General features: G+C 34.2%; 1 protein-coding gene across 1 annotated transcript; it reads right to left on the bottom strand.

The window, feature by feature from the left end:
- Positions 1–3835: 3835 nt before the first annotated feature.
- On the bottom strand, positions 3836–8794 carry LOC111905815 (ankyrin repeat-containing protein ITN1). Its single transcript, XM_023901540.3, has 6 exons — positions 5875–8794; positions 5705–5800; positions 5499–5603; positions 5281–5328; positions 4771–5192; positions 3836–4675 (listed from the first exon to the last, which is right to left on the bottom strand). Exons 1-6 carry the CDS (start codon positions 5993–5995, stop codon positions 4061–4063), a joined length of 1407 nt encoding a protein of 468 aa, XP_023757308.1. The 5' UTR covers positions 5996–8794; the 3' UTR covers positions 3836–4060.
- Positions 8795–13803: the final 5009 nt, after the last annotated feature.

Raw genomic sequence — 13803 nt, 5'->3', positions numbered from 1 at the left:
GCTCGTTTGCACCCCTAATGGTGGGTCTATATGAGGAGAACCCTGGCAACAGTCATAAAGAATATCCTTAAGTTTCTGAAAAGAACTACAGATATGTTTTTATTCTATCGAGGTAGAGAAGAGTTATGAGTTACATGTTATATTGATGTGAGATTCCAGACTAACAGGGACAACTCATGTTGACAATCAGAATGGGTGTTCTTACTAAATGGAGGAGTTGTTACATGGAAAGGTTCCAAGCAAAATATAGTGGTAGACTAGACATGAGAGTCAGAGTATATTGCAGCTAGCGAAGTTGCAAAAGAGGCTACATGGTTAAAGAACTTCATTGGTGATCTTGGAATTGTACCAAGCATCAAATAACCTGTGGAGATCTTTTGTGATAGAGAAGATGCAATAGTTTTAACTAAGGAACCTAAGGACCATGTTAATTCATTACACATACTCAGAATGTACCACTACGTTCGTCATGGAGTAGAAGACGGAGACATCCTCGTGAATAGGGTACCATCATAATAGAATCATGTAGATCCGTTCACGAAGCCATTATCAAGAGACAAGCATGATGGTCATGCTAGGACCATTATCATGAGACTCGAGAATGATCAGATGTAATAATTTAGTTGATTAGTTTGATTTACTTTGAAACATATAACAGTATGAATTGTAACTGTTTTGGTGTTTATTTTGTGGTGACTTAATAAAGAGCTTATATTGCTGTCAAAGTTGTGTTATTAATTTCTATGTTTCACTTTTTCATATCTTGAACCTACTTCCAGAATATTAAAACAATTACAAACCTCAACATTCAGTCGTATTTTAGGAAGTGAGTGAGAGAAGAAAGATTGTCATGAGTAGGGGATGATTGTTTATCTAGTTTGGACATTGCATAAAGATTATGTTAACACTCATGAGTACTTAAAAATAGAGATTTTAAGTATTGGAACAACCCACAATTAGAGATTACTTCATGGTTCTAGTCACGAGAAATTATAAGATGATAATATCTCTTATTCTACAAAGTGGGTTACATATTGGGTGGGTTTTTCTTGTGAAATATGTTGTGCATTGGTCATCTCCAATACTATCCATAACCAGTAGTTATAAAGGGTATGCCCATGTATGATATAACTAGTAGACAAAAACTATGTAGTCAAAATTTATTTGTTCTTTCACATAACTGGGAAGTGATAATATGGAAGTGTTCGATTTAGAAGTAAGATATGATCCTCTGAAATCTTTATCGAGAAACAGAATTTTGAACATTAAGACTGATTTTTATCCATGTCTCATGTTCATACAGATATCTAGAATAAATGAATATTTGATAACCTATCTAAGGACTAAATTTTAATTCATATCAGGGTTTGGTAGTTACATTAGATGACTACTTTTTGCTGATTATTAGTGAAGTATTATGACCTTAAAAAGTTAATGAATTATTCAAGTGGGGACTGTTGAAAATAGTGTCCATGTTCAAGTGAGAGACTGTTGGAAATAATGTTCAGGGTCATTAACAGTTTAGTAATAATTCTAATAACAGCAATGTCTTTTTGGGTTGGCCTCATAACATAATTAGCTATAAGGACATGGAGCAAAAAAAATAAGATGTTAATTTATCAAGTAATTAATAAATTAATGGAAAATTATTTTGGAATTAATTAAATAATTTTAATTAATTAAAGAGCTTAGATATTTACTAAATCCTAGTGATTAATTAGAATATTCCAAAAGCTCCTGGATATATGGTAGGAATAATTTTGGCTTCCCTCGATATTGATAAGGCATATTTTGAATAAGGAAAGGATAATCCCTAATAGTTTGAATCCCTTTAGGATATATATGTTGTCTATAAATTGACCGGTAAGGATCAAACCCTAGTTGTTGATTTCTTTCTCTCAACTCATCCACCTCTCTCTCTATCTCTCTCTCCTTCTGCGAAAATTATAACCCCTCCCCTAGGGATATAACTTTTGCAAAAAACCGTAAACCAGGGTTAATCCTTATTAGCTTCTTGGAGTTTTGGGTATGACTACATTAGAGTGATTATACTTTGGGTCCTTCATCTGTCACAAGAGTTGGCACTTATGAGAACACAATCAAAGAGTCAATAGGTATGTATTCTATCTTTTTTTTAGTTCAATGTTGCAAGTAGTTTGCTATAACTAGCAAAACCCAGATCTTGTGGTGCATGTACACATAAGTTATGTTTTTATTTATGTTGCCTTTATCATGTGTATTTATGCCATGAAAATCTAACAACAATAGAGAAATTTAAGTTGTGTCTATCTTTAACTAGCCTTCCAAGCAACTGAAGAGAAGGCACGAACTAGAGAAACATCAGGTTATCGACTTATATATTGGATGGCAGCAGTTTCATAAATTAACCTCTAAGTTGGGGATTGTTAAGTTATGGAGAGTGATTCACCCTTTTAACCCTATAGTCGGTAAGACAAAAAAATTGTGGGCTAATTCCTATATCAGATACGACATTAAAATGTGTCATGGGCTAGATTTGTATGAGTTTTCGGGTTTGGACTTATTGGCAGTTTTAGGTCAACTTATATATATATATATATATATATATATATATATATATATATATATATAGACACACACATCATTAGGCGTTGAATAAGAGGTTATTTGTGTAATATCTAAATATTGACAATGGAAACATCTTCCCTCTTCATAAGCTAGATATGGCCTTATTTGACAAAGGGAACATTTTCCCTCTGTATAAGTTAGATATGAGTTTATTATAAGCTAGATATGGACTTACTTGACAAAGGGAACATTTTTTCTCTTAATTTTTAAGCTAGATATGGGCCCATTGTAAGCTAGACATGGGCATACTTACAAAGGGAACATTTTCCCACATTATAAGATATGTGCTTATTGTAAGTTAGATATGAGCTTATTTGATAAGTGAACACTTTTTCTTTTATAATAAGCTAGATGTGGGCTTATTATGACCCCGATATGGGCTCACTTGACCAAGGGAACACTTTCCATCTTTGTAAGCTAGTTATGAGCTTAATTGAGAATAAAGACTAGAATATGAGGGTCTTAATATAGATTAGAGAGTTTTGGGTTGGGATTAGATTCATGCATGGGATTAGATTCATGCACAATGCATCATTTGAATATCGATTCATCTATTCATAAACTTATATGTTGTTGGGAATTGTTTTGAAAAATGGTTTAATATTTATGAAATGTTTTTACAAATGCTTTTGGAAATCATGACCTTGGAGTTGGTTATTTTCATTACCCAATTTCATCAGAAGTTGGATTCCGATATAACTCGCTAGGATTCCTAAGCCTAATGACCCACTATGCATCCCAAGCCTAATGTACTATTTTCCCCCCAACTCGCAGATGAAGATGAAGTCTTTAGTTGGTAGAAGCTTGGACATTTATGAGGTAACGAGATCTATGGTTCACTTTATACCATTTTTTGATGATATTAAATGTAATGCTCTCATACTTAATTTAACTAAAACTTGTGCTTTAATATTTTGGGGCCAAATTATGCATCAAATATTCCAAAATATTAAATGATTTTAAAAGATAAACTCTTTTCTAGTACTTGTACGAGAGGCGTTACATTATATGCATCTAATAAAATCTCTATAGTTTGTATGTGGATTAACATGATTGCTTTGACCATGTAAACCACATAAATCTTTATATGTTCTTAATTTTTTTTCTTGGCATCTTTATTGTGTGTTTATGGCATCTTTTATACTCTACAGTTTATTATACTCAACAGTTTAGTTTGCGGTGTTTTTTCGCTCTAGTTGTATAGTTTTTTTCTTCTTTGTTAAAGGATTCTTGTTGTTCTCCTTTTTCATGTACTCATGCCTCTTTTCCATTGGCTTTATTTTTTTATATATATAATACTTTTGAGCTGCTAAATATAACTTTTACAATGATTTGATCTTTAATTCCAAATTGACATAGTAAGGACCAACACATATCAAATCCAAAATGACCTGAGTATTTTCTACCACTTTTCAACTTTATTTAGTCCATCATTCTATTATCGTGAAAAAATCTAATAGAAGGGCTTATCTCTTTTCTTACCAAAAATACTACGACCATATGTGGCACTGATCATGTCAATAACAAGAGGGAACTGCAGAGTTACAAAAGAAGTAATTGGTAAGCATGTGAGCAAGGCAATTGGAATGATGATCTTTGAGTTGCTTTGTCCAAACACCAGATACAAAGTTGCACCAAAAGCTAATATCATGGTTGTCGTTGAGATGAACAAGGTGGCCAAACCAATTATCAGCTTTGTAGGAAGCTTGAACAAAAAATCTTGTTCAGCAAAACGTGCAGTCAGAACAGACAAAAACATTAACAAGGAAGTAACAGCCATGAATAATGAGACAGCATCTGATATTGCAAATATTCTGAAAGCAATGATGTTAGTAAAAAGTGGTATGCCTGTGTCCTGATTGTTTCCTCCTGGAACAGTAATTGCTGCTGCAAACACAATCGTGGTGATCAATGCAGCTGTAATTGTGTATGACTCTGCAGTGGCCTTCATCCATTTTTCACCCTCAACCACCAAGTCTTTGTGTTCTCTTGTAAACACCATATGAGGTGTTTCCCCAAAAGAGTTCTTTTGTATAATGTTCAAAGGACACCCAAATCCTTCAACTTCCTACAATATTACAATCCGTAAATAATTTTGTTTCTTAAAACATTATATGTATGTGGCATAAAATTCAAATGTTGAATAATAAGATATTTTTGTACCTTAAACCACTGTAATTCACGTTGTATCTGTAAAGCTGCCCCTGATATAAGATTCAGTTTGTTGGACGGGGCCAATCTTGCAGCCAAATGCAGGAGGTTGTTCCCAGAAGAATCTTTGATTGTTCTGTAGACATTCTTATGCTCGCTCATTTGATACACTAGGTTGTAAACTTCTTCTGAGCGACTTATCACAGCATACTGAATAATATTATAACCATCTTCATTGGTACTCCAAATTGCATTTGGGAAGTGGGACACAACCTCCTCTACAACTTTGTATGCATTCTGTCTTGTAGCTTCAAGAATCGGATTTGTGTAATAAGGGCTCGGGTCTGTGTGTTTCTTCAATAAAAAACATACACTTTTTAACAGCATGATAGCGTCATAATGAGTTTGCAATCTCTCTTTCACGAATAGCGACACTGCAAATTAAGCATCACAAGCAAATAAATAGACTTTCTTCTCTTGTACTTTTGGTGATATAATGACCTAATTGTTGAATCATCTTACCTAACATCAAAAGGATTACTGGGAAAAGCATAACAATCCAATAACTCACTGCATTACGCAATAGAAAATTTGTTAGAATTATGGGGTTATGAAATTAAAACTTACCAAAAAAAAAATTTATGAGTTTTTTTTTTTTCAGTATGGGTTGTTAGTAATAGATAGCAAGTACAACACAACAAATTAATATTTATTGAACATGATATGAACTCATGACCTACCAAGAATAAATGGCCTCATTATTATTTCCAGCCGATGGCCACATAGTGGAATAATATAATCTGCGGCTGTACTAAGAACTACGCTGGTAGGTATATTATAAGTCCCTTCAGCATAGAAATGTACAGGAAGTTCATTAGAGAGGTCTTACAAGTTACAATTAATCTGATAAGACAAAGAAGCACGCAAAATCAATTAACAAACCTACATATATTGGGTTTGCATGGGAAATTCTGTGCTATGGCCATTAACACAGAGTCACTATGCAATGTTGTGTAACGCCGCAGCAAAACAGATGCAAAGCCTACATATATCAAATTAAAGTTAGCCGTATTGGTTTTTTCTTAATATTCGAATCTTGATTTTATAGACACTTACGAAAATCTTTAGAAGAAATAACAATAACGAGAAGGTGATCACCACTTTTGCCGGAAAACAAAGTATCCTTCTTTATGCCAATATCGTGATGCAGCAGAAATTGAGACGTCTGGGTATGCATATTAGAAAGAGCTATGGCTAGTGGTGTGTGACCCTCGTTGTCTTTGGCAAACAACAAATGTGGGTCCCTTGCCACCAGGATCTTCGCAGCTTCAGTGTTGCCAACAATAGCAGCAACATGTGTTGGAATCCTAAGTCGAGTAGGACTTGGAGACCAAGTAATAGCAACCTAGTTTTTAGGAAATCATAAACAAGTAGGTTTTTAGTTTCCTAATTGTAAACTAATTCTACAAGTTGGTAGTATATATATGTATAGATACCGAGTTATGGTTTGTACGTACATACACACAAAAACACAATATAGGTTTTGAGCTATTTTCCTATTAATCAAAGAGTTATTTTGATTATCTGTGTCTTCCAATCTTGAATTGGTATCAGAGCCTTGAGATCAATTCTTACCTGTTGACAAGTAAGGTTAACATGGCTGATACAGGGGGCGACGGAGGACCAGTAACTTTGAAAGAAACCGGATCAACTTCTGTTCAGTGTCCCATGTTGAATCCCACAAATTACACGGTCTGGTCACTAAGAATGAAGGTAGTCTTAAGAATTCATAAGGCTTGGAGTGTGATTGACCCTGGAACAGAAAAGAACGAGGAGAAAGATTACCTTGCTATGGGGTTGCTTTATCAGGCAATTCCAGAAAGCTTGATAATGCAAATTGGTGATGTCGAATCGTCAAAGGTGCTTTGGGATGCAATCAAGACTCGATACATTGGGGCTGATCGAGTGAAGGAGGCCCGTCTTCAAACCCTAAGTGCCGAGTTCGATCGCCTCAGGATGAACGAATCAGAGACGATCGACAGCTTCTCCGGAAAGATGTCTGGAATTGCTTCAAAATCGGCGGCATTAGGATCTGTAATCGACGAATCCAAGCTTGTAAAGAAATTCCTTAAATCACTGCCACGAAAATTCATTCATATGGTAGCATCACTCGAACAGATTCTAGACTTAAATAGTACAAAATTCGATGATGTAGTCGGAAGGATGAAGGCGTATGAAGAAAGGATCAGAGAAGAAGATTCCTACGGTGGCGAGAAAGAACAAGCTCTGTTCGTCGAGCACGGTGGATCATCGAATTGGAATAAGAAAGCAAAGGAGAAAACGATGGAAGCTCACGGATCTGGGAGTGGGAACAGAACACGTGCGTTCAATAACGCAACTGGATCCGTAATTTGTGGGTCAAATGGAGCAAATGGAACAGGCTCAAGTAGATCAAGACAGGCCCAAAGAAAATCAAATAATAATCGGTCCAATAATGACCAATCCAATAAAAGGCCCAATTTCAATTCTGATCCAAACAGTAAACCAAAAAAGGACCGATCCAAAATTATTTGTTACCGGTGCGATAAGCCGGGTCACTTTGCGTCTCAATGTCCGGACCGAATCAAAAAATTACAAGAAAATAATTTTATTGAATATGACGATACCGACGATGCCGTATTTTTACATGAGACCGTATTTTTGAATGAAGAGAAGGTGATACCGTCTCAATACGACTCACAAGAAAACAATGTGTGGTATTTGGATAATGGGGCGAGCAATCACATGACGGGGAACCGGTCATTTTTTTCCGAGCTTGACGAAAACATAACCGGGAAGGTTAAATTTGGAGATAATTCGTGTGTAAAAATCAAGGGAAAAGGTGCTATACTTTTCCAAGGCAAGAAAGGTCAACAAAGGCTGATGACGGAAATCTACTACATTCCGGATCTCAAGAACAACATTATAAGTCTCGGACAAGCAACTGAAGCCGGGTGTGATATTCGAATGAAAGACAACTTTTTAACCATGCACGATGCCGATAATTGCTTATTAATGAAAGTACAAAGAACTTCAAACCGCCTTTATAAAATAAAATTACAGATTGGAGTTCCTATTTGCCTACATTCAAGACTAAGTGAAGATGCGTGGCGATGGCATGCAAGACTTGGGCACATCAATTTCGAGTCAATGAAAAAGATGTCCAAAAAAGGTTTAGTCAAAGGGTTACCAAAATTAGATCATGAGAATCAATTATGTGAATCATGCTTAGTCGGCAAGCAAACGAGAAAGTCCTTCCCAACCATGACGACATACAAAGCGAAACAACCACTGGAGCTTGTTCACGGAGATTTATGCGGTCCGATCACGCCGGCAACCAAGGGTCAAAATAGGTACATTTTTACACTAATTGATGATTTTTCACGATTTATGTGGATTTATCTCATAAAAGAAAAAAGTGAGGCGTTTACACACTTCAAAAAATTCAAAGCTTTGGTGGAAAATGAAATTGGAAAGCCTTTGAAAGTGTTTAGAAGTGATCGAGGAGGTGAGTTTACCTCTCTCGAGTTTAATTCTTTTTGTGAGCAAAACGGAGTTAAACGCCATCTCACCGCCCCATACTCTCCACAACAAAACGGAATTGTGGAACGAAGAAACCGAACTCTTATGGACATGACACGAAGTATAATGAAGGCAATGCATGTTCCAAACTACTTATGGGGAGAAGCGGTAAATCACTCAACAAATCTAATCAATCGAGTTTACACAAGAGTCCTTGGTGATACAACTCCATATGAAAAATTGTACAAAAGAAAACCGAATTTAGAAAATGTTCGTATATTTGGGTGTCTGGCACATGCAAAAGTTGAACCGGTTAATCAAAAGAAGTTGGATGCAAGATCAAGACCACTAGTACATGTTGGTTCCGAACCGGGTACGAAAGCCTACCGGTTATTCAACCCGGTAACACAAAAAATAATCGTGAGTCGAGATGTTATTTTTAATGAAACCAAAGGGTGGGATTGGATTAAAGAAGCAGGAATCAACAATGAAGAACCGGGTTCATTCATAATACCATGGGACTATCCAAGAGAAGATGTGAACAACAACCAAGGAAACGATGTAAACAATGATCAAATTGAATCGGATCAAGAGATTGGAGACGGAGCGGATGTACAAGATAATGAACCACTAAGTCCGGTAAATAATAATGATCAACAAGGAGCTGCAAACCAAAGACCTTCAAGAGCAAGAGTACCTCCAAGACGATTCCAAGATTATGAGCTTGATCTTGACAATCTCGAAGAACTCCTTCTAACAACCAATGACGAGCCGGTATCGGTTGAAGAAGCGAAGAAAGAACCAGAATGGGTCAAGGCCATGGATGCGGAAATCAAGTCGATAAACAAAAATAATACTTGGACTCTTGTAAACAGACCTATGGGGGTGAAACCAATTGGACTCAAGTGGGTGTTCAAATTAAAGAAAAATGCAGATGGCACCATTAATAAATACAAGACAAGGTTAGTCGCTAAAGGTTACGTGCAACAACCCGGCATTGATTTTCAGGAAGTGTTTGCCCCGGTAGCTCGAATTGAAACTATTCGATTTCTTATAGCCTTAGCAGCTACTCATGGGTGGGAACTTCACCACTTAGATGTAAAAACAGCATTCTTACATGGAGAATTAAAAGAAACTGTTTATGTGTCACAACCGGAAGGCTATATAAAGAAGGGCAACGAGCATAAAGTATATCGCCTTACAAAAGCACTATATGGTCTAAGACAAGCACCTCGAGCATGGAACACGAAGCTTGATGGGATTTTGAAGAATATGAAATTTCAAAAGTGCATGAAAGAACCATCGGTGTACCGGAAATGTGAAGGATCTAACTTGCTAATTTTAGCAATTTATGTTGATGACTTATTTGTCACAGGTACAAACTTGAGCATGATCAAGAGGTTCAAATTAGAGATGTCCAAGAACTTTGAAATGTCAGATCTTGGAAAATTAACTTATTACCTTGGCATTGAAGTTAAGCAAGAAGAATCGGGGATTACTATAAACCAAGAAGCATATGCTAAACGCATTTTAAAAGAAGCCGGTTTATATGATTGCAATCCAACCCACATACCAATGGAACCAGGAAATAAATTGTCAAAGGCCGAAGATGAACCCGAAATCGACCCAACACAATATAGAAAAGTGGTAGGATGCCTTAGATACCTCTTGCAAACAAGACCCGATATGGCATATGCGGTTGGAGTTGTTAGTCGATATATGCAAAGTCCAAGAGAATCACATGGTGGTGCAATCAAACACATTCTAAGGTACTTACGAGGAACAATGGGATACGGAATCAGGTACGAGAGAATGGGACAAAAGCGGCTTATTGGTTATAGTGATAGTAGTCACAATGTTGACCCGGATGACGGAAGAAGCACAACTGGTCACATTTTCTACTATGGGTCATCACCAATTACATGGTGTTCACAAAAGCAAGACACCGTTGCTTTATCATCTTGTGAGGCTGAGTTCATGGCAGCCACAGCGAGTGCATGTCAAGCAATATGGCTTCAAGATTTGCTTGGGGAAATAATGAACAAAGCACAAGAAAAAGTTATTCTTAGAGTTGATAACAAGTCGGCTATCGAACTAACTAAGAATCCCGTTTTTCATGGAAGGAGTAAGCACATTCACACAAGGTTTCATTTCATTCGTAATTGTGTCGAAAGGGAACAAGTGGAGGTGGAATACATTCCCGGTGAAGAACAAAAGGCGGATATTCTTACGAAACCATTAGCTCGAACCAAGTTCAAGGAAATGCGGAGCTTGATCGGGGTTGAAGAATTCTCTAGAAGGACTTAGAGATTCGGGGGTGATTGTTGGAATCCTAAGTCGAGTAGGACTTGGAGACCAAGTAATAGCAACCTAGTTTTTAGGAAATCATAAACAAGTAGGTTTTTAGTTTCCTAATTGTAAACTAATTCTACAAGTTGGTAGTATATATATGTATAGATACCGAGTTATGGTTTGTACGTACATACACACAAAAACACAATATAGGTTTTGAGCTATTTTCCTATTAATCAAAGAGTTATTTTGATTATCTGTGTCTTCCAATCTTGAACATGAAGTAGCGTGCTTCCATCTGAATTCCGCACATCCAGTAGTTGTGTGTTCTTCGGTGTCAGTTCCAACAAATACTCTAAGAATCCTGGCGTCTTGGAAGTACCGACTGCTATATGAATTGCTGTGTTGCCATTATTAATGATTTTGTCTATCACTGTAACTTCCTTATTTCTCCTCAAAACGTTATCAATGTGATTCGAATATCCTGTTAGAGTAGCGTGATATAAAGCATGGTGTACCCTTGTTCTTGTTTCTTCTTCTTGTTGATCGAAATCTACATTTAGTAATGAAGGTAACAAAAAACTAATTAATAGGTGGAGAAAATATGTGGTGTAGTCCAAACTAATCTAAATCTAACTTTCAGGGATTTGAAAGGAGGAAGAAAAAAACAATGAGATGCATGCATATCTGCAGATCGAGGAGGAGGGGGGTAAGGAGGAAAGAACAGGGAACATCCTTGATCTATTTTAGCACCAGTCATACCTTTTTTTTTCCCTAGATACGTAATATCACCTTCTTTGTTTCAACAGGTGTTTGGTTGAATAATTTTTTTGGTGATTATATAGTAAAAGCTATGAGTATTAAGTAATGTTATTAGAGTTTTTTTTTTGTAAAAATAGGTTGCTTTTTAAATCAGTTTGTAGAAGTAGGTTTGCTTAAAAAACCTTTGTAAAAGTAGGTTAGTTTTTAGTATGGCCCACATTTCTTACATTTCTAATTCCTATTTCTAACGGTCTAACTAAGACCCCGTTTGATAGTTGCTGACTGAGAAAGTATTTATTGGGAAAGGTTTATCTGAGTAATAAATTCTGACTGAATAAGAAACCATGTTGTTTGATTGTATATATTTGACTGAATGTGTTAGCTGATGCAAAATGATTATTTTACTCTGATGCTCTAATAATAATAATAATAATAACAATAATAATAATAATAATAATAATAATAATAATAATTGATTATAAAAGTTCAAGGTCCAACTAGTAATTTCCAGAAATTAGTTATGCAATACAATTTAAAGTTGTGGTAGATTAGGGCAAGATGGGTATCTTCAAGGACCAAAGTTGCTTAATTCTGATTTTGAGTTGTCTTCTTCCCCTGATCTCCATGCGATATAACTCTGTTTGTGTTTCTTTTTTATTTTGTGCCTCTTTTCGTGTTTTTTTCCTTTCCATGGATTAAATTGATGTGTGGGGAAGGAGGATGAGGGTGGTACTGGTTGAGGGGCAATGATGGAATGAATTTCAATCAGATTCAGTCAGCAAGATTTTTTGGTATGAGCGAGTCAGACATTATTGACTCGGACAGATGCAAAGCTGAGCCATATCAAACACGTGGAGCTGACCGAGTAAAACATTTTTGTCTGACCTAACCCAGTCAAATCCAAATCAAACAAGGCCTAACTAATTATATATATATTTGCATTTTCAACCCTAACATGTTACCATTCCAAATCTTCAAGTTTTATCTTAATTTTTGTATACCTTTTTTATTATAGAAAATCTAAATTTTACCTTTATTATATATTTGTTTTAACCAAAATATTTTATATATATATATATATATATATATATATATATATATATATATATATATATATATATATATATATATATATATATATATATATATATATATATATATATATATATATATATATTGCATTTTCAACCCTAACATTTTAACTCCAACCCTTAAGTCTTGTCTTACATTTTGTTTACCTCTTTTATTATAGAAAACTAGAAATTTTACCGTTATTATATTTAAGGATAATTTACTTTATTTAAAATATATAATTACAATTTATGTAGTTTTTTAACAAATTAAATCATAAAATATATTTCGTCAATTCCTTTAAATAAATACAACTATTAAATAGAAGATCATTTAAAACCACATAATCATACCAAGTAAACATTAAATTATAATATTAATTAAACACTAAATTATAACATTTCTTATTGTTTAGTCCGTAAATTGAGAAATCTTTAGTTTGAAATCCGTAGTCCGAAAATTTTGAAATTTCCCATATATATATATATATATATATATATATATATATATATATATATATATATATATATATATATATATATATATATATATATATATATATATATATATATATATATATATATATATATATATATATATATATATATATATATATATAGAGAGAGAGAGAGAGAGAGAGAGAAAAGCGAGAGAGATAGGTTCAAATGTTTCTCACATCTATTGTGTGCTAAAATACACTAATAAGAATTTAGTAAAAATTAAATTATTATTTAATCAAATAAAGACAGATATTAAATAATTTCCATAATTATATGTATATTAGATGATATCCATACTTATAATTTTTTTTTTATGGAAACTAATTAAATCCGTCATTAATGTCAACAATAATATTCTTTCAGGATGAATTCGTATCTAGAAGAATGAGAGTGTATTCTAGCAGAATAAAACTGTATTCTAGTAGAATAAACTAATAGAATACACTCTCGTTCTTCATATTTCATGCAATTTTATTGTATTTTAAGTGAGTGAGTCCTAAAACAAAACACGAACCCATACATAAAAACCTAGAAGCAAATTTATTCTGAAAAAATGTTATTGTTGACATTAACGACGAATTTAATTAGTTTCCATAAAAAGAGATTTATAATTATTGATATCATTTAATATACATACAATTATGGAAATCATTTAATATTTATCTTTATTTAATTAAATAACTATTTAATTTTACTAAATTTCTATTGGTGCATTATAGCAATTATGACAAATCGCCCTTACAATTGTTATAGTGTTTAGTTAATATTGTAATTTAGTGTTTACTTTGTATTGTTATGTCATTTTAATTGGCAATGTAATTTTTTAACATTTTTATATATTTAATAGTAGTATCTATTT

Source organism: Lactuca sativa, chromosome 7 (assembly GCF_002870075.4).
Source record: "Lactuca sativa cultivar Salinas chromosome 7, Lsat_Salinas_v11, whole genome shotgun sequence".
NCBI classification, from domain to species: Eukaryota; Viridiplantae; Streptophyta; class Magnoliopsida; order Asterales; family Asteraceae; genus Lactuca; species Lactuca sativa.
The sequence above is the reverse complement of the archived record's forward strand: the minus strand, read 5'-3'. Positions and strand labels throughout refer to the sequence as shown.

What these genes read in the sequence shown, in the direction of transcription:
- LOC111905815 (XM_023901540.3), bottom strand. Translation starts at nt 5,995, where the DNA reads ATGCATACCCAGACGTCTCAATTTCTGCTGCATCACGATATTGGCATA. An exon ending in TATTTCTTCTAAAGATTTTC is followed by an intron (nt 5,801 to 5,874) that starts GTAAGTGTCTAT and finishes TGATATATGTAG; the next exon opens with GCTTTGCATCTGTTTTGCTG. An exon ending in CCCATGCAAACCCAATATAT is followed by an intron (nt 5,604 to 5,704) that starts GTAGGTTTGTTA and finishes TCTATGCTGAAG; the next exon opens with GGACTTATAATATACCTACC.